The sequence below is a fragment of the Budorcas taxicolor genome, chromosome 7 (genome assembly GCF_023091745.1).
Source record: "Budorcas taxicolor isolate Tak-1 chromosome 7, Takin1.1, whole genome shotgun sequence".
In the NCBI taxonomy this organism is placed as follows: Eukaryota; Metazoa; Chordata; class Mammalia; order Artiodactyla; family Bovidae; genus Budorcas; species Budorcas taxicolor.
In genome coordinates this window covers 45,543,770-45,570,148 of record NC_068916.1, presented here as the reverse complement: position 1 = coordinate 45,570,148, position 26,379 = coordinate 45,543,770, and the positions used below count along the sequence as shown (strand labels likewise).

General features: G+C 41.3%; 1 protein-coding gene across 1 annotated transcript; it reads left to right on the top strand.

Moving 5' to 3' along the window:
* The first annotated feature begins 19,844 nt into the window (after positions 1–19,844).
* On the top strand, positions 19,845–26,118 carry CDKN2AIPNL (CDKN2A interacting protein N-terminal like). Its single transcript, XM_052643916.1, has 3 exons — positions 19,845–20,115; positions 21,453–21,552; positions 25,759–26,118. The coding sequence occupies exons 1-3, from the start codon at positions 19,877–19,879 to the stop codon at positions 25,768–25,770; spliced, it is 351 nt and encodes a 116-aa protein (XP_052499876.1). The 5' UTR covers positions 19,845–19,876; the 3' UTR covers positions 25,771–26,118.
* Positions 26,119–26,379: the final 261 nt, after the last annotated feature.

Here is a 26,379-nt window from a genome sequence, read left to right as displayed (position 1 = left end):
TTATTTATTTGTTTGGCTGGGCCCGGTCTCAGCTGAGGCTCTGGGGTCTTCGTTGCAGCATGTGGGATCTTTCCCTGAAGCACAGGGGCTTCTATAGTTGTGGTGTGCATGCTTCTCTCTGGTCATGACATGCAGGCTTAGTTGCCCTTGGTATGTATCATCTTAGTTCCCTGACCAGGGATTGAACTGGCATCCCCTGAATTAGAAGGTGGATTCTCAACCATTGGACCACTAGGGAAGTCCCATAAGCTTAATTATCTTAAAGCTCAGTTTATCTCATGTCACTCTCCTGCTCAAGATTCCTTGGGTGGCTCCCCACTACCTGCAGGACAGTGCAAAGTCCTTAGTGTGGCCTTCAAAAGCCTCTCCATCCTGATCTACTCATGTCCTGCTAAACTTTGCCCCATCCACAGAGTCATCCTTCCCTGTAACACCCTCCTGACCCTGCTCTCCTTGTCTGGACTTTAAGATGTCAGCTGGCACAGCAGAGCACACTGAAACAGCAGTGATCCTTTCCTAACACTTTGAGCCCTTCAATAAGAGGAATGAAGAATTATTGCTAAAATGCCCTCTTAATTCAAGAGCCACGTGTGCAGCTTTAAATGAAGAGGGTTATGTGTGGCCAGAAGATGAAAGGAGATCTGCCAGCAGATATAACACAATAGCAGTAATGCATAAACACAAGATAGCAGGAGAGGTGGGGCTCATGATTAATTCAAAGAAGATGGTATTTCAGCATTCTCCCTGGTTTTATTCAAGCCCAAAAGACAGAACAGGTCTGGTAAGCACTGGTGCCAAGGCCATGTTTCAAACTGCCTCTCATGCTTTTCTGTCCCCATTCCCAGGCAAAAGCAGAGAAGGACATTTGGATCTTGTTCAAAAGGTCAAAAGTGTCTTACTAACATGATTAAACAATGTGTGTATTTGGACTTTGCTCCATTTCCCACAAAGAAACACCTAGCTCAAAACAAAATAAAGAATGACTATGCTGGGGAATGGGGTGGGATGAATTGGGAGATTGGGATTGACATATATTTACTACTATATACAGTATTTTTTGTATAGCACAGGGACTTGGTGCTCTGTGGTGACCTAAATAGGAAGGAAATCCAAAAAAGGGTTATATGTATATGTATGGCTAACTCACTTTGCTGTATAGCAGAAACAGACTCAGCAATGTAAAGCAACTATACTCCAATTTGAAAAAAGGTGACTGTGTTGACTGACAGCAGAAATTATTTCAGAACATGGCCTGGAAATTGTTCCCCCCAAGTACTTCAAAGTGAAAAGGGACTCTAAAGAACTTCGGACCAGATGTGACAGAAGAACTTCCCAAGAATCTCTGTCTGCTCCCTCCCAAAGCCCTACTACAAACAAACATAAAGGAATAAAAAGAGTTACACATTGACAAGTCTATGCAAACAGGGGAAGACATGGCAGCAGACAGAGTGCCTCAGCACATTTCTGAAAGGCAGGAAGCAGTGGTGAGCCACAGGGCAGCACAGGGAGGCCGAAGGCCTGATGCCTACAGAGAGCTTCTGGATAAGCAGTGGGCAGGTTGCTGGGACAGGGAGGGCAGAGCTGCACACAGGAGGGACTGGTGGAGACTGCATGAGAGCACAAATCCCACTGGGCAGTGGGGTCACACCTCGCTTGTTCCTGCTGGAAACATGAAGTGCCCACTGGGGAACTTGGGTCAGCTCCTCAGGCACTGTAGAAGGTGAGTATGGAGTACAAAACCAAAAATATAGGGAATAAATGGAAACTCTGAAACTAAGAGGTAAACTGCCAGCCCCTTTTTCTCATTCTGTTTCTAGGAAGCTTGATAAGCAGGCATACTCTAGACTGAAGACTCACGAACTCTTTTCTGAAGAAACTGAGCACACTCAAGGGAAAGACCTATAGATACATACATGATATGGATACAGACCCCCAGAAGAAGAGCCAGCTCATGACCAGCCACGCTCTACAGGAACGTCCACTGACAGACAAGATCCACCCATGCATGCTGACCATCCAATCATCTGTACAGCACATAGTTCCTAAATATGATCAGCGAGCCAAGATCCCCAGACATTTAATGAAAGCCTCAGACATGAAAGGTAGGTGTAGGGGAGGGAGGAAGAATGCATGTTTAGAGAGGAGAAGAAAGCTTTACAAATGCTATGAAATATTCAGGGAGAGAAAATGAGATTTCTATTTCAAGACTCACTTTCATGAAATGTCAAAACACTGGGGATAAAGAAAAGGCTCAAAAGAACTCAGAAAGGAAATACAGGTCAGTTGAAAGGATCAGGGATGAGAACAACACCAGACCTCTCAGTAGCAACACTGGAAGCTGGAGGATAATGGAGTCACAGATTCAGAATTCTGAATGAGAATTATTTTAGCTTAGAAATCTAAACTCAAACCATTAAGAGAAATGGTAGAACAAAAAATACTTGAAAACATGGAAGATCACAAATCATTTGCCTCTCATGCTCCCTTTCTCAAAAAGCTCTCCACCCAAAGAAGAGAAGAATGAAATACTTTATAGTCTCTCACCCAAATAAGAGAACAATCCAAGAATGAGCAAGACATACCTAGGAGAGGGCAGAGGCATTCTCAGGATGATGGTGAAGGATATCTGGTGACAGATGGGCCAGATGGACTACCTAATAGGTATGAATAGGTGGGAAATTATGTTCAGGAGCTATTAGATGGTTGCAAGAATTAGCAATAAGTTTACCAAAAACTGAGTCAATAAAAATGTCTGAGGCAACTGCTACCTACCGATAACCCCATAACACATAAACTATAAAAAAAGATGAAGGCTACACAAAATTTACAGAGCTATAATAATGTTAACACAGATTATTAATTAATCAATATCTGTGATGTACAGTACTGGGAAGCTGGAGAAAAGGGAAGGGGGATGTAGGTAGAAGAGAGTAAAAGGAATCAATCTTCATATCCCATGATTACAAATAAATAGGTAATGTTTAAAATTGACAAATCAACAAATGAACACGATAATATAAGATTTAGAAAAGTTAAACCTGGGAGAAACAGCTGAAAGTGTTTAACTGGGTACCTCTGGGCATCAAGCAGGGAGTTATGGTTGGGTGGGATAGGAGGCTACCATTTTTCACCATATGCCTTTTAGTTCTATGTGATATTTTAATCTGGGGGAGTGTATGTGTTATTTTTATGAAAATACAAAAAATTACCTAGAGGAGTGGGATGGGGAGAGTGGTGGGAGGGAGGCTCAGGAGGGAGGGAATAGGGACATATGTATACCCATGGCTGATTCAAGTTGATGCTTGGCAGAAACCAACACAATACTATAAAGCAATTATCCTTCAATTAAAAATAAATAAATTTTTAAAATTAAGAAAAATTAAAAAAAAAGAAAAATCATTAGAAAATATTTTAGATTTAAATATTTAAAACTCACCCAAGGGCCACATGACTTGAAAAGGTCAGTTTACATTCTAATCCCAAAGAAGGGAAATGCCAAAGAATGTTCAAACTATTGTTCCTGTAGTATAATTGTGCTCATTTCACATGCTAGCAAGGTAATGCTCAAAATCCTTCAAGCTAGGCTTCAGCAGTACATGAAGTGAGAATGTCAATGTACAAGCTAGGTTTAGAAGAAGCAGAGGAATCGGAGGTCAAATTGCCAACATTCACTAGATCACAGAGAAAGAAAGGGAATTCCAGAAAAATATCTACTTCTGCTTCATTGACTACGCTAAAGCCTTTGACTGTGTGGATCATGACAAACTGTGGAAAATTCTTAAAGAGATGGGAATACCAGACTACCTCACCTGTCTGCTGAGAAACCTGTATGCAGGTCACGAAGTAACTGTTAGAATTGGACATGGAAAAATGGACTGGTTCAAAATTGGGAAAGGAGTATGACAGGCTGTATAGTGTCACCCTGCTTATTTAGTTTATATGCATAGTACATCATGAGAAATGCCAGGACGGATGAATCACAAGCTGGAATCAAGATTGCCAGGAGAAATATCAACAATCTCAGATATGCAGACGATATCACGCTAATGACAGAAAGTGAAAAGGAACTAAAAGCTTCTTGATGAAGGTGAAAAAGAATGGTGAAAAAGCTGGCTTGAAACTCAACATTGAAAAAACTAAGATCATGGCATGCAGTCCCATCACTTCATGGCAAATAGAAGAGAAAAATGTGGAAGCAGTGACAGATTTTATTTTCTTGGCTTCAAAATCACTGCAGATAGTGACTGTAGCCATGAAATTAAAAGACACTTACTCCTTGGAAGAAAAGCTATGAAAAACTTAGGCAGCATATTAAAAAGCAGAGATATCACTTTGCTGACATAGATCCATGTAGTCCAAGCTATAGTTTTTCCAATAATCATGTATGGATGTGAGAGTTGGACCATAAAGAAGGCTGAGCGCTGAAGAATTGATACTTTTGAACTGTGGTGTTAGAGAAGACCCTTGAGAGTTCCCTGGACAGCAAGGAGATCAAACTAGTCAATCTTAAAGGAAATCAACCCTGAATATTCATTAAAAGGACTGATGCTGAGGCTGAAGCTCCAATAATTTGGCCACCTGATGCAAAGAGCCGACTCGCTGCAAAAGATCCTGATGCTGAGGAAGACCGAGAAGGCAGCAGCAGAGGATGAGATGGTTAGATAGCATCCCTGACTTAATGGACATGAATTTGAGCAAATTTTGGGAGCCAGTGAAGCCTGGTGTGCTTCACTGTGCATGGGGTTGCATAGAGTTGGACACAACTTAGCAACTGAAGAACAACAAAATTTTAAATTGACGAACTATTTTTTTAAGTGTTAAATTTTCATTAATTATACCTCTGTGATTTATTTCTGTCCTATTGATCTTCCTGACCATTCATGTATTCATTCATTTATTTTTCCTTTCAAAGTCTTAAATACTGATTGGAACAATGCAGTAGGTTGCTAGACAGAACACATTTAGGATCTACTAATACTAAATAAAAAAAAAAAAACAGAGAAGGCAATGGCACCCCACTCCAGTACTCTTGCCTGGAAAATCCCATGGACGGAGGAGCCTGGTAGGCTGCAGTCCATGGGGTCGCTAAGAGTCAGACATGACTGAGTGATTTCACTTTCACTTTTCACTTTCATGCACTGGAGAAGGAAATGGCAACCCGCTCCAGTGTTCCGGCCTGGCGAATCCCAGGGACAGGGTGCCCGGTGGGCTGCCATCTATGGGGTCGCACAGAGTCGGACACGACTGAAGTGTCTTAGCAGCAGCAGCAAAACTAAAATATTATTTATCTGAAATCCAAATTTAACCAAGCTTCGGAATTTCTCTGTGTATGCTAAATCTGGCACATTAAGATGTGATTCTTCCATTAGCCCCACAAGTTAATACTGTGGCTAAAGATAGGGCGGAACCAGAAAGTTTGTCTGCACTTAATAGTCACAGTGTGGGAGAGGACACAGCATGTGGCAAGACTTCCTGGTTAGATGCTGAAAAGCAACCTGGTGTCTAGTCATGGCATGGTGCCGACCAGTCCTTGGCCGGTCTTGGTGAGTCCAGAAGTACTGTAAAGTGCAGTTCTTGCCCATGACTGGCAGCTGTGTCCACCCCAGGGCCCAGCACTTGGCAGCCTGGCTCTGTCTGCCCCTCAGGACATGAGATGAGCCCGGGGCTCTCGCATTCATCTCCATTCCTTTGCTGCATTTTCTTTCTTGAGAAGACAGGGCAAGATAAAAAACAAACTTATTTTAGCTCAATTCAGGAGTGAAACCACATCCATATCATCCCTTCTTGCCTTTTTTTTTTTAAATAAAAAACCAACATTGCCAGTTTTTTTTTTTTTTCCTGTCAGGCCACGTGGCTTACAGGATCTTAGTTTCCCAACCAGAGACTGAACTCAGGCCCCAGTGGTGAAAGTGCTGAGTCCTAATCAATGGACCACCAGAGAATTTCCCCTTCTTGCTTTTTATTGAAAAACTATCTCCTTTTTTATTGAAGTACAATTTTTTACATAATGTATGACCTCACTCTCCCAGCTTTATTTATTTACTTTTGGTTGCCCTGGGTCTTTGTTGCTGCATGTGAACTTTTCCCTAATTGTGGCAAGTGAGGGCTACTCTTTGTTGTGGTGCATAGAATTCTCACTGTGGTGGCTTCTTTTGTTGTGGAGCACAGGCTCCAGGGTATGCAGGCTTCAGTAGTTGTGGTGTTTGGGCTCAGCAGTTGTGGCGCAAGGGCTTAGCTGCCTTGCAGCATGTGGGATCTTCCTGGACCAGGGATCAAACCTGTGTTCCCTGCATTGGTAGGCAGATTCCTCACCACTGGACTACTAGGGAGGTCCCTGAAGTATACTTGATTTACAATGTTGTGTTAGTTTCAGGTGTACAGCAAAGTGACTCAGTCATAGGTTATTATAAGGTCTGGTGGTGGTAGTGGTTTAGTCACTAAGTCATGTCTGACTCTTGCGACCCCATGGACAGAGGAGCCTGGCAGGATACAGTCCATGGGATTCTCCAGGCAAGAATACTGGAGTGGGTTGCCATTTCCTTCTCCATTATAAGTTATAGGTCCTTGTTTTCTATTATATATTATTATAAAATATAGTCTTTATTATTTATCAATTTAATATATAGTAGTGTGCATCTGTTAATCCCAAACTCCTAATTTATCCCTTCCTCTCCCCTTCCCCCTTTGGTAACCATAAATTTGTTTTCTATATCTGTGAGTCTGTTGCTGTTTTATAAATAAATTCATTTGTATCATTTTTTTAGATTTCACATATGAGCGATATCATATGATATTTGTCTCTGTCTGACTTACTTCACTCAGTATGATAATCTCTAGGTCCATCCATGTTGCTGCAAATGGCAGTATTTCATTCTCTTTTATGGCTGAATAATACCGCATTATGCCATACACCATATACTCATGCATTCATCTGTTGATGGACACTTAGGTTGCTTCCATGTCTTAGCTATTGTAAGTAACGCTACTATAAACATTGGGATGCATATATCTTTTTGAATTAGAGTTTTTGTCTTTTCTGAATATATGCCTAAGAGTGGGACTGCTGGATATATTGCAACTTTATTTTTAGTTTAAGGAATCTCCATGCTGTTCTCCAGAGTGGCTCCACCAATTTACATTCCCATCAACAGTGTAGGAGGCTTCCCTTTTCTCCACACCTCCTCTACTTTTTGGTGATGTCCATTCTGACTGGTGTGAGGTGATACTTCATTGTAGTTCTGATTTACATTTCTCTAATAATTAGCAATGTGAGGCATCTTTTCAATCAAGCCTGTTGGCCATCTGAACATCTTCTTTGGAGAAATGTCTAAGTCTTCAGCCCATTTTTTGATGGGTTGTTTGGAGAAACTACCTCTTTCAGCAAATTTCTTACACAAAAACTGTACTATGTGCTTAAGAGTTTCACTCTCAAGAAGAAGTTTGTTCTTGAACTGTGGGAAATCCTCTACCACCAGTGACCAATGGTAGGAATGTTGGGAAACGGTTCTTTGGGGTTAACAGAATTAATACAAAGGATATGTGAGTTCTCCTGAAAGCTAAAATTATCTCTGGAATATATAAATTCATAATTTGGAAATACACATATATAAATGTATATAGAGAAAGAGTTAACATTTGGATATTTAAAAATGAGGGAGAATGCAAATATAAAGCATTATTGAGTTTTTGCTATTAATTATACCTTATGTGAGTAGATGTCAAAGGCAACCAGGCAGGCAACATGTTTCAGAACTCCAACTGGGATTAAGATGATCAGCCAGTGTCCTGTTTTGCAAAATTAAGAGGTAACAAGAGAGTTTGCTTTTTAAAAGACATTTTGAGCTCTTCTTATCGTATTTTTTTAAATTGTGAAATATTTAATTATGTATCTGGTTCAATCATGAACTTATTGTAGATGTGCGATGGCTGGGAGCTCGGTTCAAGTCAAGGAAGCTTTTTTTATTTTTCAGACATCTCTAATAAAGGTCTTCTATTTAAAGATGAAATCCAACTTTATAGAGTTCTCACTCTTTGGCCCTATGCCTGCCTCAAAAAGCAATGAAGAATGAGCCATCTTTTACAAAACAGCCCTTCAAAGACGGGAAGACAGTCCTATGGCCTCTCCAACGGTGTCCTTTGCTCCCATGTAACCTGGTCTCCGACTTCCCTCCTCCACCTCCTTCCACGTGAACACTTCAGTTCATCAGTGCTGTGCTTAAAATGAGGCAAACTCAACTCCTGGTATGCCCTGAGGTGTACAAAATAGCGAGGAACTATAACTTTCTGTGATCTGAGAGCTGAACGTCCATTCAGTTAAAGCAGCCACTCAACTGCTGTTTTAAAAATACCAGTTTTAACATTTCTAGCCGAGAGAAGACTAATTCAACAGAAAAAAAAGTTAAGCTTACATTTAAAACAGGTTAAAGCACTCATGATTTTGATCTTTAAAAAACCCACCGTCTCATATGAATATAAATAATGGATTAACGAACTTTTGCACAACAGAAGCTAACCTGATTTTAATCTTTACTACCTTTGCAGTAAGGAGCAGAGTAACTTCCTGCAGTAGGAAGCCTTTGGGGAATGTAATTTTCACTGCCTTGTGATGTTAATTTGAGATAATTATCATAAGCGAACTAAAAAAAGTTGTGCATATTATTTGTCTCTCTGAGAGCCTTCTGCTGTTGGCTAGGCAGGATACCAAGGAAGCCCTGGGAGAGGAATATTTAGAATTTAGATATTTCTTTAATAGCCGTGGATCCCAGAGTTTCAAAACTTTTAATGTTTCCCAGCTTTGGCTGGGAAAGCCATTCTCTACAAAGGCTTGAGAAGCCAGATCCAAGAGCTCTCTCCACTCGGTATTTTTAATGCACCTCCATTGTCAACTTTTCCAAAGCAGGATGGGTAAGACCATTTGGCTATTTTGGAATAGTTTTGTCACGTATGGAGGGAAACTACGTATTTTTTTTTTTTTCATTTGATACCTCCAGGACCATTGTGAATTTAGGTTATTCGCTGAGAAAAAGGAAGCCCTGGAGTCCCTGGTTCAGTGCTCTCCTCTGACTGCCCACTAGGACGCCTTGAGCCATTTCCAGGAGCATTTTCACCTGCTGGACTGGCCTCCCTTTTCAAGACCAAAATCAGAACAGAGGAGTGCTGGAAGGTAAATAAGGACTAGCTGTTTTTCCAGTCTCAGGCTTCCATGCCATGGCCTTTAGGCGGGGAGGTCGTCTACAGAGCACCAGCCACAAAGTGGGAGCCTGAACAAAGAGAAGGGAGGTTTTGCTCAACAGAGTCTGGAAACATTAGAATGTGCCGAGCAGTGATTGCAGAAACTGTTCGCCAGCTTTTAAAGAGGAGGCCTGTGGCTGGTAGATTTGGAAACTCAGGTGCAAACTTTCTAGGGGATACTTTGGCATAGTAAAAGTGTGAATGCCCTTCTGAACCAGGAATTTCACTTTTAGGAGTTTGTCAGAAGGAAAAAAAACCCTGATGTCCACAGAGGTTTAGCTGAAAGAATGTCTTAGTGGAAATAATTTTTTTTATTGTAATTTCAAAATAGGAGAATGTTCCATCTCTGAAGGAACAGTTTAGTTCTGAATCGTCTTAACAAGGACAACAGCAAACCTGTCAACTACGTAGTTGTGCAACCAGGAGAAAAATGCAACCTCCGAAGTGTTTTTAAAGAACTGCAGGGCTGAAAATGAGCAGGAAGCCTGGTGAAAACCTTGAGTAAAGAGGGGATGTATAGCCTCAGAGAGCTCAGAAATCTCAGCAATGATTCCCTTCTGGAAGGAGGAGACCCTACTATGAAAGGGAACTATGAAAACAAGGTCTAAATAGAACAAAGCGGAATTGCTGGGGACGCTGAAAAATCTTGGAAAGCACTGTAAAAAAAAAAAAAAAGAACTTTAAAATGTGGGTCTAATTTTCCTAGAGACAAAGGCTGTAAAGAAATCTGAGAAACAGAAACTCTCCTGGACCAAGCTCTGAAATCCAGGGGACAGGTGACTTCTCAAGGGGTCCATATCAGAAGTTCATCACTGTGGCAACAGAGAGCTCCCCCAGCCCCACATTCCAACCACTTTTCCAGGGCAACAAGCATTACTGCAAACTGGACCCAAACCTGCAAGACCCTCGAAGGAAGGAAAGTATGGGCCAAGAGTTCTGTCCAGCCAAACTGATCTTCAAGTACACAGCCTGCAGACAAACATTTAAAAATCTGTAAGAAATCAGAGAATACTATTCTCATGAGCCTTTTCAGAGGAACCCGCTAGAACCATAGGACAGCAGTTGCAGCACCCCTGAGCAAGCCTGAGGAAATCAGGATACAAGTACCTTCCTTGAGCATTGGCTGTATTAAATTGTAGAAATAAAACAAATACAGAGATTAGGGTGACAGATCAGAATGCAGATGTTACATGCCTTACTTAATACTGTAGACATTTCTCATTATTAATAAAAAATTGAAGAAAGAGAAAATAGGAGTAAGAATAAGTTTACTGGTCACCTCAAATTATTTGATTCAAAGGATAGTATTTAAAGCTTCCAAATCAAGTAGAAGCTTAATCATATTCAACATAAACACTAATTCTATTGACTGAATGGAGAGGAGGCGTGAGGCAGAGAGGGTGAAATTAAAAGGTCATTTTATTGTTGCTCATAGTAGAGAATCAAGATACAGTCCCCAGAAAGAGTGGATCCAGGGTATTTTACAAAGGTAACTTTTAGAGCAAAAATACAAACCTTCCTAAGTATCAAAACTACATTAAGAAAAAGGGCAAATACAAAAGTAAATAATGAAAACACAACATAAAGTAATATGACAGAATTGAAACCAAATACATCTGTCAATTCAATAAATATAAGTGGGTTTAACTCATCTATTTTTAGAATGGTTTTCAAAATAGATTGCAAAGCCTAATCCAACTCTAGGTAATATACATCTACGACAAAATGACTCAGAAAGGTTAAAATGAAAGGATGGGCAAAGAAAAGCATACCAAAAAAATATAAACATTAAAAATCTTACTATCTGACAACACAAAATTCAGGACAAAAAGCTTCAAAGAAGATAAAGAGAAATACATTTAAATGCCAAAGGCTATAAAATTCATTATGAACATTTAAACCATGAATATGTACCAAATAACACAGCAGGAACTTTCACATAATACAGTATAGAGATGCAAGGACATCTAGACAAAGACACCTTGTGGCAGGGCCCAGCGGTAAGGCCAGGTAAGAACACAGGGTTGGAGATGTATGAAAAACAGCCAATACTCAATGCATAATCATTTGGTCTATTGCACACAATTAACACACAACACAGTTTAGTCAAAGTAGTGAAAATAGAAAAGGGCAATGAACCACTCCAAGGGGAAGTCCCCAGAAGGAGGCATCTCAGCAGTGGTCCCCAATCACTCAACAGGTCTCACAACAAGCCTGAGTTAGTAGTCACCCTCTACTCCAACAGTCTCTAGCAGTTTTGCTATAGAACAGCTCTCAGCAGACTGGAATCCGGTCCTCCACCAAAGAGCTTTCAAGTCACCTGACTCAAGGACCTTTAAAAAGAAAAATTATTTATTTGGCTATGTTAGGTCTTAAGCTGAGGCACACGGAATCTTTCATTATGGCGCACAGACTCTCTAGTTGTGGCGTGCGAGCTTAGTTGCTCCACAACATATATGATCTCAGTTCTCTGACCAGGATCGAACCTGCGTCCCCTGCTTAGACCATCTATGGTCTTATTTTAAGGAGTCCACCAGTAGGGTAAAATGATTACACCACAGGGAGTCTTGTCTCTATCCAATGTTCTTTCAGTTCCAGTTAAGTCTTTCTGCAGATTACCAAACAAAATTCTTACCTAAAGTAACACTCTTAATTTCTAACACTAAGACACTCACAATTCTACATCAAACAACTAATATGGAAGTTCACATTGGCCACTGTGACTCCATTTTGAACTACTTAAAACAGCTTAAATTCTATCAGCAGTAAAAGAACTGAATAGAAGTATTCTAGAGTATTTTCTAAAGTATCTTCTAGAATTCTCTTAAAAGTTTCTAGGCCCACAATTAAAAGAATTGGTGAAAAGTATTCTAGAAAACAATCTTAGGAGGAGGAGGAGAGAGGAGAGGCAGAAAGAGTCAGAGGAGGAAGAAAGAGAAGAAAGAAAAGGAAAAAACAAGAGAAGAGAAAAAAAATTTTTAATGAAGATGTAGTGGTTTAAAATTCATTCACAAATTCTCTGACACTCTATTTAAAAGGTGGAGCCTAAAATATCTTGCCCTTAAATATGTAGTGGACTCAATAATTTACTTCTAAGTTAGAGTGGTGGTATGGACCCTCTGAGTCCATGTCATATAAGATGTTGCAGCTCTCCCTTATTCCTCCTTGGTTTGCTGATGCTGAAGGAAGGCCTCCACCATGTGAGGACACACAGGCAGCCCTGCAGAGAGTCTGTGTCAGGAGAAACGGAGCCCTGAGACAAACAGCCATGTGCCTGAGCCATCCTAGAGGCGGCTCCGGGGCTCCTACCTAAGCCTTCACATAACTAAAGCACTAACCCGCAAACGTATTGAAACCGCATCAGAGACCCTGAGCCAGAACCACCCAGTTAAACTATGCCAGTTAAACTATTCTGTGAATTCCTGATTCACAGAAACCATGAGATAATAAATAGTTATTGTTTTAAGTCACTAAGTTTTGGGGTAATTTATATCCAGCCAAACAACAAACACAGAAGGAAAATAAAAATTTTACATTTGACAAAAAGTGACCTGCCACTAACAGACTAAAGGAAATGTTAACAAATTTTTCAGGTAAAAGAAAAGTAAAAAAGATGGAAAGTAAGAAGCAGAGAATGAATGAATGAATAACAAATAAAGTGGCAAATATGTGTTTAAGTCTAATGTTTCAACAGATTTTAAAATATACCATAACAATAAGACCTAAATAAATGGAGATATACCATGTTTATGAATTGGAAGACTCGATATTGTTAAGATGTTAATTCTCCCCCATTGATCCATAGATTCAATGCAATCCCAATTAAAATCCTAGCAGCTTTGTTTTTCTAAAAATTGAGAAACTGATGCTAAAATTTGTATTGAAAAGCAATAGACTAAAATAGCCAAAACCATTTTGTGAAAGAACACAGCTGAATAACTCAAATGACATGATCTAAAGACTTACCATAAAGCTACAGCAGGAGTTGATGAAAAACGATTTTCATGTTTTTAAACAATTGAAAAAAGAAACAAAGAAAAGTATCTAACAGGAATTATATAATAGCCACCCTTTACAGAAAAATCTTGCTCTTTGAGCTACAGTAATCAAGACACTATCATATTGGTAAAAAGATATACACATAAATCAATGGAGCAGAATAGACTCCAGAAATAGATTCACACATAGATGGTCAATTAATTCTTGACAAAGATATTAAAGTACAATAATTGAATGGAAAAAAGATGGTCTTTTTCAACAAACTGAACTGGACCAATTAGACAACCACATGCATAAAAAGAAAAAGAAAAAACAACCTATGCTGGGAAACAATCTTCCATGGGTGTCTTATGTATCTGCACATCTTAAGAGTTAGACATTAACTGCCCTTTTGTTCCAGATTGTCTTTTCAAGGATATTTGTCCATGAAGCAGTCTAGGGATAGTGTCTATCTTCAAAATAAAGGGTCAGTTTGTTTACTGTCCAGATAAAAAAGGTAACGTACTCCTCTGGGGCAAAGGAGCACGTTTGCTTGCAGCCTTTTATGAAAGATTGTGTGTGTGTGTGCTCTCAGTCATGTCTGATTCTTTGCGACCCCATGGACTGTAGCCCGCCAGGCTCCTCTGTCCATGGGATTCTCCAGGCAAGAATACTCAAGCAGGTTGCCATTTCTTCCTCCAAGAGATCTTCCCAGCCCAGGAATAGAACCTTCACTTCTTTTATCTCCTGCATGGCTGGTGGATTCTTTACCACTAGCACCACCTGGGAAGTCCTTAGAAAAGACTGATGTTCCCTAAACTTGGGGTTCCTCAGCAGTCATACAAATCCATCGCCTGTACCTGTTTGTACCTCATCCACTGCTGACCTTTTGTCATAACCCCCGTGGGACTTAAGGAATAAGAGGAACCAATGCAAACATAAAGCTTATGCTGTTTGCTGTACTGTGATCACAGTACAGAATTCTTTGTCTCTGTTTTCAGTTCAGTTCAGTTCAGTTCAGTCGCTCAGTTGTGTCCAAGTCTTTGCGACCCCATGAATCGCAGCACGCCAGGCCTCCCTGTCCATCACCAACTCCCAGAGTTCACTCAGACTCACATCCATCGAGTCCGTGATGCCATCCAGCCATCTCATCCTCGGTCGTCCCCTTCTCCTCCTGCCCCCAATCTCTTCCAGGATCAGAGTCTTTTCCAATGAGTCAACACTTCGCATGAGGTGGCCAAAGTACTGGAGCTTCAGCTTTAGCGTCATTCCTTCCAAAGAAATCCCAGGGCTGATCTCCTTCAGAATGGACTGGTTGGATCTCCTTACAGTCCAAGGGACTCTCAAGAGTCTTCTCCAACACCACAGTTCTAACGCATGAATTCTTCGGCACTCAGCCTTCTTCACAGTCCAACTCTCACATCCATACATGACCATAGGAAAAACCATAGCCTTGACTAGACGGACCTTAGTCGGCAAAGTAATGTCTCTGCTTTTGAATATACTATCTAGGTTGGTCATAACTTTTCTTCCAAGGAGTAAGCGTCTTTTAATTTCATGGCTGCAATCACCATCTGCAGTGATTTTGGAGCCCCAAAATATAAAGTCTGACACTGTTTCTACTGTTTCCCCATCTATTTCCCATGAGGTGATGGGACCAGGTGCCATGATCTTCGTTTTCTGAATGTTGAGCTTTAAGCCAACTTTTTCACTCTCCTCTTTCACTTTCATCAAGAGGCTTTCTAGTTCCTCTTCACTTTCTGCCATAAGGGTGGTGTCATCTGCATATCTGAGGTGATTGATATTTCTCCCGGCAATCTTGATTCCAGCTTGTGCTTCTTCCAGTCCAGTGTTTCTCATGATGTACTCTGCATAGAAGTTAAATAAGCAGGGTGACAATATACAGCCTTGACGTACTCCTTTTCCTATTTGGAACCAGTCTGTTGTTCCATGTCCAGGTCTAACTGTTGCTTCCTGACCTGCATACAGATTTCTCAAGAGGCAGGTCAGGTGGTCTGGTATTCCCATCTCTCTCAGAATTTTCCACAGTTTATTGTGATCCACACAGTCAAAGGCTTTGGCATAGTCAATAAAGCAAAAATAAATGTTTTTCTGGAACTCTCTTGCTTTTTCCATGATCCAGCGGATGTTGGCAATTTGATCTCTGGTTCCTCTGCCTTTTCTAAAACCAGCTTGAACATCATGGAGTTCACGGTTCACGTATTGCTGAAGTCTGGCTTGGAGAATTTTGAGCATTACTTTACTAGCATGTGAGATGAGTGCAATTGTGTGGTAGTTTGAGCATTCTTTGGCATTGCCTTTCTTTGGAATTGGAATGAAAACTGACTTTTTCCAGTCCTGTGGCCACTGCTGAGTTTTCCAAATTTGCTGGCATATTGAGTGCAGCACTTTCACAGCATTATCTTTCAGGATTTGAAACAGCTCAACTGGAATTCCATCACCTCCACTTTGTTCATAGTGATGCTTTCTAAGGCCCACTTGACTTCACATTCCAAGATGTCTGGCTCTAGATTAGTGATCACATCATCATGATTATCTGGGTTGTGAAGATCTTTTTTGTACTGTTCTTCTGTGTATTCTTGCCACCTCTTCTTAGTATCTTCTGCTTCTGTTAAGTCCAGACCATTTCTGTCCTTAATCGAGCCCATCTTTGCATGAAATGTTCCCTTGGTATCTCTAATTTTCTTGAAGAGATCTCTAGTCTTTCCCATTCTGTTGTTTTCCTCTATTTCTTTACATTGATCACTTAAGAAGGCTTTCTTAACTCTTCTTGCTATTCTTTGGAACTCTGCATTCAGATGCTTATATCCTTTTCTCCTTTGCTTTTCGCTTCTCTTCTTTTCACAGCTATTTGTAAGGCCTCCCCAGAGAGCCATTTTGCTTTTTTGCATTTCTTTTCCATGGGGATGGTCTTGATCCCTGTCTCCTGTACAATATCATGAACCTCATTCCATAGTTCATCAGGCAGTCTATCTATCAGATCTAGACCCTTAAATCTATTTGTCACTTCCACTGTATAATCATAAGGGATTTGATTTAGGTCATACCTGAATGGTCTAGTGGTTTTCCCTACTTTCTTCAATTTAAGTCTGAATTTGGCAATAAGGAGTTCATGATCTGAGCCACAGTCAGCTCCCGGTCTTGTTTTTCTTGACTGTACAGAGCTTGTCCATCTTTGGCTGCAAAGAATATAATCAATCTGATTTCGGTGTTGACCATCTGGTGATGTCCATGTGTAGAGTCTTCTCTTGTGTTGCTGGAAGAGGGTGTTTGCTATGACCACTGCTCTGTTTTAGGAGTCTTAAATATTTTGCCAGCATCCACTGAAACTACAACAGGAGAAACTTTTAGCTTGTAAGTGTGGTACCCGAATGTTCACAGTAGCATTATTTATACTAGTCAAGGTGTAGAAACAATCCAAATGTCTAGCAACTGATGAAAGGATAAACAAAATGAAGTGTATCCATGTGATGGAATGTTCAGTTCAGTTCAGTTCAGTTGCTCAGTCGTGTCCGACTCTTTGTGACCCCGTGAACTGCAGCATGCCAGGCCTCCCTGTCCATCACCAATTCCCGGAGTTCATTCAAACTCATGTCCATCAAGTCGGTGATGCCATCCAGCCATCTCATCCTCTCGTCCCCTTCTCCTCCTGCCCCCAGTCCCTCCCAGCAAAGGGATTTTCCAATGAGTCAACTCTTCGCATGAGATGGCCAAAATATTGGAATTTCAGCCTCAGCATCATTCCCTCCAAAGAAATCCCAGGGTTGATCTCCTTCAGAATGGACTCGTTGGATCTCCCTGCAGTCCAAGGGACTCTCAAGAGTCTTCTCCAACACTACAGTTCAAAAGCATCAATTCTTCGGCGCTCAGCTTTCTTCACAGTCCAACTCTCACATCCATACATGACCACTGGAAAAACCATAGCCTTGACTAGACGGACTCAGTCATAACAATGGAATGAAATACTAACACATGCTACAACATGGATGAATCTTGAAAACATTATGTAAGTGAAGAGCTTACAAGAGACCACACATTGTATGATTCCACTAATGTTAAATGCCCAGAATAGGAAATCTATAGAGATAAAAAGTAGATTAGTTGTTGCCAGGGGCTTGAGTGAGTGCAAAGCAATTGCTAATGGGTATGGAGTCTCTTTTAGGGGTGATGAAAATGTTTTATATTTAATTTGTGTTGATGGTTGCACAAATCTGTGAATATATTGAAACCACTAAATTCATCCATTTAAAATACTCAGTGGTACCCACGCCAATATTCTTGCCTGGAGAATTCCATGAACAGAGGAGATGGGTAGGCTATGGTCCATGGATCGCAAAGAGTTGGACACGACTGAACAACCTTCACACACACACAACCATGTTTTAAAAAGAAGATAAGGTAGGAAAGCTGTACTTGTCTATGTAAGTACTTCACTTTAAGAAAATCTGAATCACAGAAATGAGTTAGAAACAATAACCTGGGCAGTGACTGGACTTGCCACAGGGCCCTGTAAAATGTTAATATTAACTAACATTTTTAGGCTACTTTACATTTTGAAAGTATAATGTTAAGAAGATCATAGTATAAAAAAAAATACCTATTTGTGTACGTTTGAGTTCTTATGACCTGCATGCATGAATATGTCTATATGCAGGTACACATATGCATATGTCTCATCATTATTAAAGATGATTCTAAATGAGACAATTGCCAGATGACCTCTTAGCCTTTACACAAGTTAGCTATGTAGCTGCAGTTGTTGGTCGCAAAGTCCAGGTTCCTATTTCTGGGGCAACCTCTCCACCATACAATCAGGTGACCAAGAATTTGGTCCCAAGAACCCTCATCAATGTTTTTCAAAGTTTGGTCAGCTGCAGATGGAATCAATTTCCTGGATCCTTGACGCAAAATCCAGTTATGTGCCTGGGACTCTGCTATTTTTGGCTATGTCTCACAGCTTTCATAATTTCAGTTTCTTGACCAGGGACTGAACCTGGGCCATGGCAGTGAAAGCACCAAATCCTAACCACTGGACTACCGCAACTCTTAAGGAATCTGTTATTTTAACAAGCTCCTTAGGTGATGTAATCTACACTTAATTTCAGGAACCCCAGCTCTTGGCACCTATTGCTGACTGATGTAGAGAAGCTGAGTCTGTCTGATTTCACAGGTCTGTTCACATTCTTCCCAATAACCAGGGTAAAAGTAGCATGCCTCCCTATTGTTAACCACAGTGGGTGTCACTGAGCCTGGTACTGTTTTTTGCAGGCACAGTCTACTTGTGAGACTGCCTGATATTTCCATTCCATACCTGTTTTATGCCTGCGAGGCCCTGATGTCTCATCACAAGCTGCAGAAGCAGGAGACTCATAGGTTGCTTTGCTCCTAAGCCTCACAATACTGGACCTACACTGAAGCCTTGGATCCTGGATTCTAGGCTCAGTTCTGTACTTTAACCCACCTTTGATGGGGGAAGATAGGGAAGCCTATTAGCTCAATAACTTCCCAAGGTTGATGGAAGTGCAAGTGGTTTCCCAGTTCCTGAATGAGATGTGAAATTCAGCTTTTATGAACTCGTTTGTCAGTGGGTCTACCTGACCCTAGAACCGACAGCAGAGTCAGGCCAACTCACCTGCTTATTTCCTCCAGACACTTCCATTTTGGCTCCTGCCAACATCTTTTGGAAATACCTGGTTAAAATCCTTCAGTGGCTCCCCATTCTTTTTAGGGCCTAGGCCACAACTCCTTCTGTGATCTACTGTCCTTGGTGATCTTTGCATCCTTATCTCCTCCACTGTCCCCCTACTCTAGGATTTGTCATACAGATCTTGCAGTTCTCTCACCAGTTCGGGGTCTCCTGCGGTGCCCTACTCTTTTCCGTGTACTTAACTCTTGTCAATTCCTCAGCTCTCCAGTATCATTTCCCTGACCACCAAGTCTGCATCAGGTCTCTTGCTTATCCATGCTCCTGGCACTCTGGGTCTCTCTTTTATTAAACTTTGTCAATGCTCAAAAGTTTCCCTTGAGCAATTATTAAATATTCACTAATAATGTCTATCTCCCCCAGCAGACTAAAGTTCAGTAGAGGAGCGCTCTGAGTTTGCTCTCATACCATCCCAGCACCTAGCAAAGGGTCTGGCAAGCACTCAGCTGGATCGCTAATTGGTTCCAGAAAGGCGGGCCACAAGCTGGGTGGAGTGTCAAGGCCTCTGGGAATGGATAAAAGTAGACCCTGAGCAACCACACTTGTAATTCCTCGGAACTGTGGGCAACGGTCCCGCGGGCCAGGTGCTCAGGGAATTCCCAGGTCAAGGACACAGTAAAAGCCCTGACTGAGGTCCAGCTGCCGAATGGGAGAGGGCCGTCCTTGCTCTGTGCTTGGGAAGGCCTCCGTTTCCCTACTGGTTTCCCACTGGTCCAGTGAGAGCTGCCCCTGAGGCCCTGAGGTAGAGCCACTCCAGAGGCGGCGGCTGAGGTCTGAGGTGCCTGTTCGGGCTGGGTGAGGCCGCCGCGCCCGCCGAGGGCGCTCCAGACCAATCCTCCTGCGCAGTCGCGCGCCGCCGGTGCTCCTCTAGCCGCAGAGAGGTGGCGCAGTGCATGTCGGGAAGGCGGTGGGCAGGTCCGGCCCTTAGCGGTGGAGGGCGCCATGGTGGGTGGCGAGGCTGCCGCTGCCGTGGAAGAGCTAATCTCGGGTGTGCGGCGAGCGACTGACTTCGCTGAGCAGTTCCGCTCCTACTCGGAGAGCGAGAAGCAATGGAAGGCCCGCATGGAATTCATCCTGCGCCATCTGCCCGACTACCGCGATCCACCCGACGGTGGCGGCCGCCTGGACCAGCTGCTGTCCCTCTCCATGGTCTGGGCCAACCACCTCTTCCTGGGTTGCAGGTGCGGACCCCTGCCGGCTAACTGACCCTGTCCCAACCGCAGTCCTAACCCCAGGGCTAACCCCTGCCCAAGGCTGACCCCGTCCCCAGTCTCCAACCGTACTGGCCAGGTCTAAGGCAGAGTCCCACCTTAGCCAATTCTTGAAAAGATACTAAACCTCTCAGAGCTTCGACTTTCTCATCTGGAAAATGAATTGTGATGACTACAGTATTAAAGGGTGAAAAGCACTTAGCACAGGCGGTCATCTAGCAAGAAGAGCCCTATACATGCTAGGCGTTCGAGTTTGTATTATTTTGTAATGCAAAATACAAATATTTTGTTTGTATTATTACTGTAATTACTTCAAACCATCCTCTTTCTGAGTGCATAATTTTAAGTTCATTAGCTCCTTTCTTCCACATGGCAAACGTGCAGGGACAGAAACTGAGATCCCCAGTTTACATAAGCAACTGAAGAGAGGGAAAGAGACATACCTAGGACCATGCAGCTTCTGGCAGGATTGGTGGATTTTACCATTTATGGCAGGATGTAGTTTGTGGCCCTTGGCTTTTTCTCTCACATCCTAGTCTGCTGGACCCAGTAGCAAGCAGCACTCTTTGCCTCTCTGCCTTTCCTTTTATGAAAATAACAACTGCCTTCAAGAACTGTTTGAAATGCTTGAAATATGGCACTCTACCACTCCATGAAGTGGTTGGCAAATCTTTAGGCTCCATCCTTTTATTTAGCATTTCCTGAAATTCTGTTAGGATAATGAAATGACTTAGTTGACTAGTTCTGGTCTCTGTGCTCCTTATGGCTGTGTGGTCACATGGCCCCTCCAGTCCTAAGCCACTTGGTTTTGCTTTCAGATTTGGGGAGTTATTGGAACAGAATTTTGGGAAGCAGTGCCTGCTGCATCCCTTCTGTTTCTCTGACTTCCAGGTGTTCCTAGTAAATTCTAGTTAACAAGATCCAAGATTAGGCAAAAGTAAGAATATTGGACAAATGAACAAGTAACGTTATTTTCATTAGACCAGTATTCCACATATTAAAATAAAAAAATTGGCCCTCATACCATATCCAAGAATACATACTGCCAGATGTACAGTGCCTCTGTTTTTGTAAGTCTTGTTTTGTAAATCTTACAACACCTGCTCTGTTGGCATTCCTAGTGCCGCTTCTGTAGCTACATGCGGAAGAACTATTTTCTAACTTGATGTTGCTATCAGTTTCCCCAGTAGTATCAAATTGTTCCTCTGAGAGTTGCGTTTATAGTCCAGCTACCTGCAGTTTCACTGTCAGCCCACAGTGACAATAATTCTTCCAGGGTTTTTATCTTACTACTTTTTATTGTGCAGTTACAACAAAGACCTTTTAGACAAGGTGATGGAAATGGCTGATGGGATTGAAGTGGAAGACCTGCCACAGTTTACTACCAGAGGTGAATTCATGAAAAAGGTAAACAGGATTTCCAAGTGCATTTGAAATGGTATAGAGCTAATGGCCCCTGCCTTTATGGTGATGTATTAGAGTATATTGTTTTCTGAATGCTCTTCTTTACTACCCCAATCTAAGCCCTTTCATTTTATTTCTCCGTAACTGGTATAAAGCTTTTCATAACCAGATAACAACTCAGTAGGTAAATTACACAGTGGGTGGAGTAACACATAAATTCAACCTCTTTAGTTCCTTTAGGAACATTCTGTTTAGAGCTTTTTGCTTGAATTTTAAGAAAATGTTCGTTAGAGTGCTACAGTTTCCCACTTATTAAAAAATCTTATTGATAACATTAACTTATCCTTACCGCAGTGGTTGAGGACACCACCAGACTTGTTTGGCCTCTCTGACTTGTTGACGGAAATGCGGATGGTGTGATATCCACACATCGTAACTGTTTCCTATTCTGCCAGGCTTGGTCTGATCTGAGGTTGTGAATTTTTCCATAGTGAGCTGTTGCCTGTCAAGCCTTGTATTTGCCTGTAGGGGCAGGGGCCATAGTGTGTGTGGCAGAAGAAAACTCAGAGGATACCAACTGCTTTTTACTGTCTCCCAAGATAGGCTTTTTCTTATTTGCCCTGGTCTCCTTAGGCAGTGGAATTGTTTCCTCATCCCCCATAGCACTTCACCCAGACCTTTTTAAGGGCACATGGTAAGCTTCTTGAGAGATGAGATGGTGCTTAAGACATTGATCCTGTTAACTCTGAAACCTGGGATAGGCATGCACTAGAGAAGGTGCTCAGAAAATGCTTACAGAATTGACCAAAGGCTGCTAGCCTCTGTTAGTTCTCATCTCAGAAACATAGGCAAATGCTTGCTTCACCCCACTTGGCTCTTGTTTTGGGAAGCAGGGCATAGTAAAAGGTTCCCTTCAGTGTGGGTTTCAGGAACTAATCAAATCCTCAGCTGCCCCAAAAGTATTTCAGCCCCAAACAGCAAACCCCACTTGATTTCAGATAGTGTCCCTTTAAAAGTATTGTTTTTTTTTTTAATGTCAAGCTTTCTCTATCTCCTTTATACTTTAATAAAACTTTATTACACACACACACATACACAAAGTATTGTTTTGTAACTGAATCTGGACTCAAAAGTTTCAGGTTGAGTTCAAGGGGCTATTTTGTTTTTCATATCAGCTGTTAACAGGGCTACTGTTTGTAGCCAGGGAGCCATTGTGAATTGTGCATTTGTGACTTTTGGAATTCTCCTATGAAATATTAAAAAAGAAACCTGGAGTAAGTCCCTTAGTATCCAGGTCGTCAGGTTCCTTGGGCTCAGGCATGGGACAGTTAGATAATTTCTGGCCACATGGGTTAGAGGCAGGCAGGGAGTAGGGTGAGCTTTCATTTCTTGACTGCTCATGGCCAGTTCTTTCCTTGACTTTTTGCTCCTAAGAGGTGGTCTGCCCTAAGATCTGTTTTTCTCGTAAATATTATATTTCTCTCTTCACAGTCATGCTGGGATATTGGAGGTCATAACACTTGATGAATTTTGGGTTTCAAACTCCAGATGAGACTAAGGAGTTTTTGTAATTAACAAGCATGTCCCTAACATTATCCATAGACCAGAGTGAAGAAGTATGTGTGTGTGGTGAGGGAAGAATTTCTAAACTGTTAAACATTTTGCAAAGGGGTCTGGAACCTCAAAAATGCAGGGAACCCCTGTTCTGAGTTCATTTTTGAATCCCCTGTTCATTTTTGACACTCACAGTGTCAGCCTCCAGAGTAGAGTTCTCAGAGATGAACTTTGGCATCCCTGAAGCCAGCTTTGCCATCAGACTAATCACTGGCACCTAGTTACCTGGAAGAAGCCTTCAGGGTGGCTGCATTTCTATAGCACTTTTGGATTATGTATGTTTGAACTTCCTTCAAATAATACTTAGGTTTTTTTAGTAACCCAGTTAAATTTTAGACTGTCAGTGTCACTGAAAATGAAGCTAAGTAGATTCTGAAAAGTGAGATACTTGGAGGATGTGTAGTGTGTTGCCAGTTGGTAAAGTCTTTTAGATAAGCCTGTCCTGCGAATGAGTCATCTTACCTGTTCCATGACAGAACTGTGGTGTGTTGAAGGCTGTCCCTTCTCTTCTGAAAGCCACCCTGAGTGCCCACTGCAAAGAGAGCCCTGGGGGCTTTGCAGCAGTTTGTGTGTGTGTGTGTGTGTGTGTCTTGCCTGAGGTTTTTGCATGTAATAGAGGTTGACAAACATTAAGCACCATTGCCAGCCCAGAGACAAAAAAACAAAACAAAGAACCTTGATGTTGAGCCATGCACTTGAAAAGGTCAGTTATGGTTCTGCCCAGAATTGATCCTTAGCTCTAAGAGCTTTTAGTTGGATTTTGAAGCTAGCTACAAAGTAGAAATCAATCACCTGGCATCAGTGGTATACAGAGACTGGCTAGTGAACATTATTTAGGGACATTAAGTTCTTTAAAGATTAAAAAAATACTTTATGGCTATTTGGCACTTTTAAGGCCAGTAAAAATGAGGTCTGTCCAGCTTTTTTTTAAGGGGGTATGGTGTGGGCAAATCTGATAAAAGAAATGAGCATGGGACTCTGACAGGTGGTATTTGTCAGACAGTTGCAGTGTATGATTTTTCTTTGGAAAAAAGAGGTTCAAACACAAATATATTGAACACTCTCAATTATCCACTGGCCCTCCCAAGGTCCCTACCAGCAGAACTTTGTGATCAACCACGTTACCCATTAATGAGCAATAATTAACCGAGTGCAGCAGCTCCCTCAGGAATGGTGTTGTTACTGTTTATATTATTTCCAAGGCATCGTCTTAAGAAGAGCAGTGATTCACTAGGAAGTTATCGTTATTGGCCAAAGAAAGAATCTGTCCACTTAATAACTCCATTTTTCCTGAGAACGTTTTTATCAAGAGGGAAAATGGCAGTATGGAAAGTGACTAAATATGAAATGTGGAAGAGAAGTTAGAAAAGTGTGCTTGCCTTTCAGAGAATTTTTCTTCTTGTACATTATATCCAGTCTTGGAAAGCTCTGAAGTAACAGAGCAGCCACTCCACTGATGGAAGGAGATGTGATTCTAGTAAGATGGCAAGTATTTGTCAATATTAAAAAAATTTTTTTCAGCCTGCTAGAGTAGTTAAATCAGGTTTTGTCTTGGATCCTAAGATAAATGCTTCGTGGAGCTACCTTTCTTTTTCCCTTTATCCACAGAAATAGAACCAGCCAAAAGAGCTGTGTCTGACCCTACAGGCCAGTCTGTTGCCTGGTGCCCAGCATGAGTGAATCACCTACCAACACGAGTGCCAAAGACCAGACTTGAAACAGCCAAAGCCAGGGGCAGCTCTGCTGCTACTCCAGTCTTGGTCTGTCCTGTTGGAAATTGAAGAGAGGGCTTACCGGATTCTCTTTCCCTTTGGAATAAAGATGGTTTCTTTAGGTGGTAACTGCATTTTCCTCAAAGGAGAAAGGCCTCTTATATTTTGCTCTTGCTGAGGAATTTTGCTTCTTCACTTCTCAAAGACTGATATGACAGGCTTAAGCCAGGAAATAGGTCATACCTTGAAAACTGATTGCTAAAAAGACTGATTGACTCACTTGCACTGCTAAATGTTAAGGAAATCCATTCAAATAGGTGACAGCCAAAATGATTTCTTCACACCCTGCTTAAGAGTTGTCTAAAGCCAAGTTTAAATTTACCAAAGGTGCTAGAGTACCCAGAAAGAATATATCTGCTTCAGTTCATCACTATTTGAAGACATGCATTTACAGTTTCTAATAGTGTGAAATTCAGAAACACATAACCTTCACATCTTCTAAATATCCTGAGTCAATGTGAAATGTTGTGAATTACTACCTGGATTCAACTGATTTTAATTTAGAACAATAAAGGGTTTGTGTGATTCTGTTTTTAGAAGCCTTCGTTGCAGAGCATGCCATGGAAAAAGTTATTTTTTAAGTATTTCTGTTATTACTGTGAATTGTGAACATTAACAGATCACAGGTGACAAAACAAAAAATCTGCTTCCAAGTGGATGGTATGGTTAGTGTTTTGCTCTATCTTCTGTACATAGTAAACTCTTCTGAGTCTACTTACATACCATCTGGGTAGGACATAAAATTTGTATCACTGCTGTATTTTTACTTATGAATTTGAGTCATTAGACTACATGGCTACTAACTTTTTCTTTTTTTTCCTAGCATCAAAGCTAAGGCAGAAGATTCGTCACACTTTCATCATTAGTTACAGACTTGGAAAGGAGGCTGGCATGAATGCGACATTGACCTCAGCGGCCTCTTAAGATTCTTGGTATTAACATGTAGGAAAGAGGCAATTAGAATGAAAGGGAATCTTGTCTAGATTGGCATTTTTAAAGTTCTCATTTTTCTAGTAGCTATCATTGTAAAAGTATGCATGGATATTTATGTGTTTATAAATCATGCCCTCTTTTGTTGGTTAAAATGTTTAAAGTGCCTATTTTTTTTTTTTATGTTGATGTAATAATGGCAGGTAATGAATTATACACTTTGGACTTTTCAACAGTGTACCTTTAAGTGTGATTCTGCCTTATAGTCTTTTTCCTCTGCTGACTGAGGCAAATCATATCCCTTATTTCTACCTGAAGTTTACACCATCCATATACCCTGTTTCCACACACATTTCAACTTTTTTAGAGATGACTGAAAATCAAAATCATAGGGCTTCAGGTTTATCTACCAGCTCATGGGAAAAGGCAGCCTTATTTTTAAAAAAGTCTTATTAAAAAAAAAAAAAGCCTATTTTAAAGCTCACTGAAACAAGATTCCACAGCTTGGTCTCTA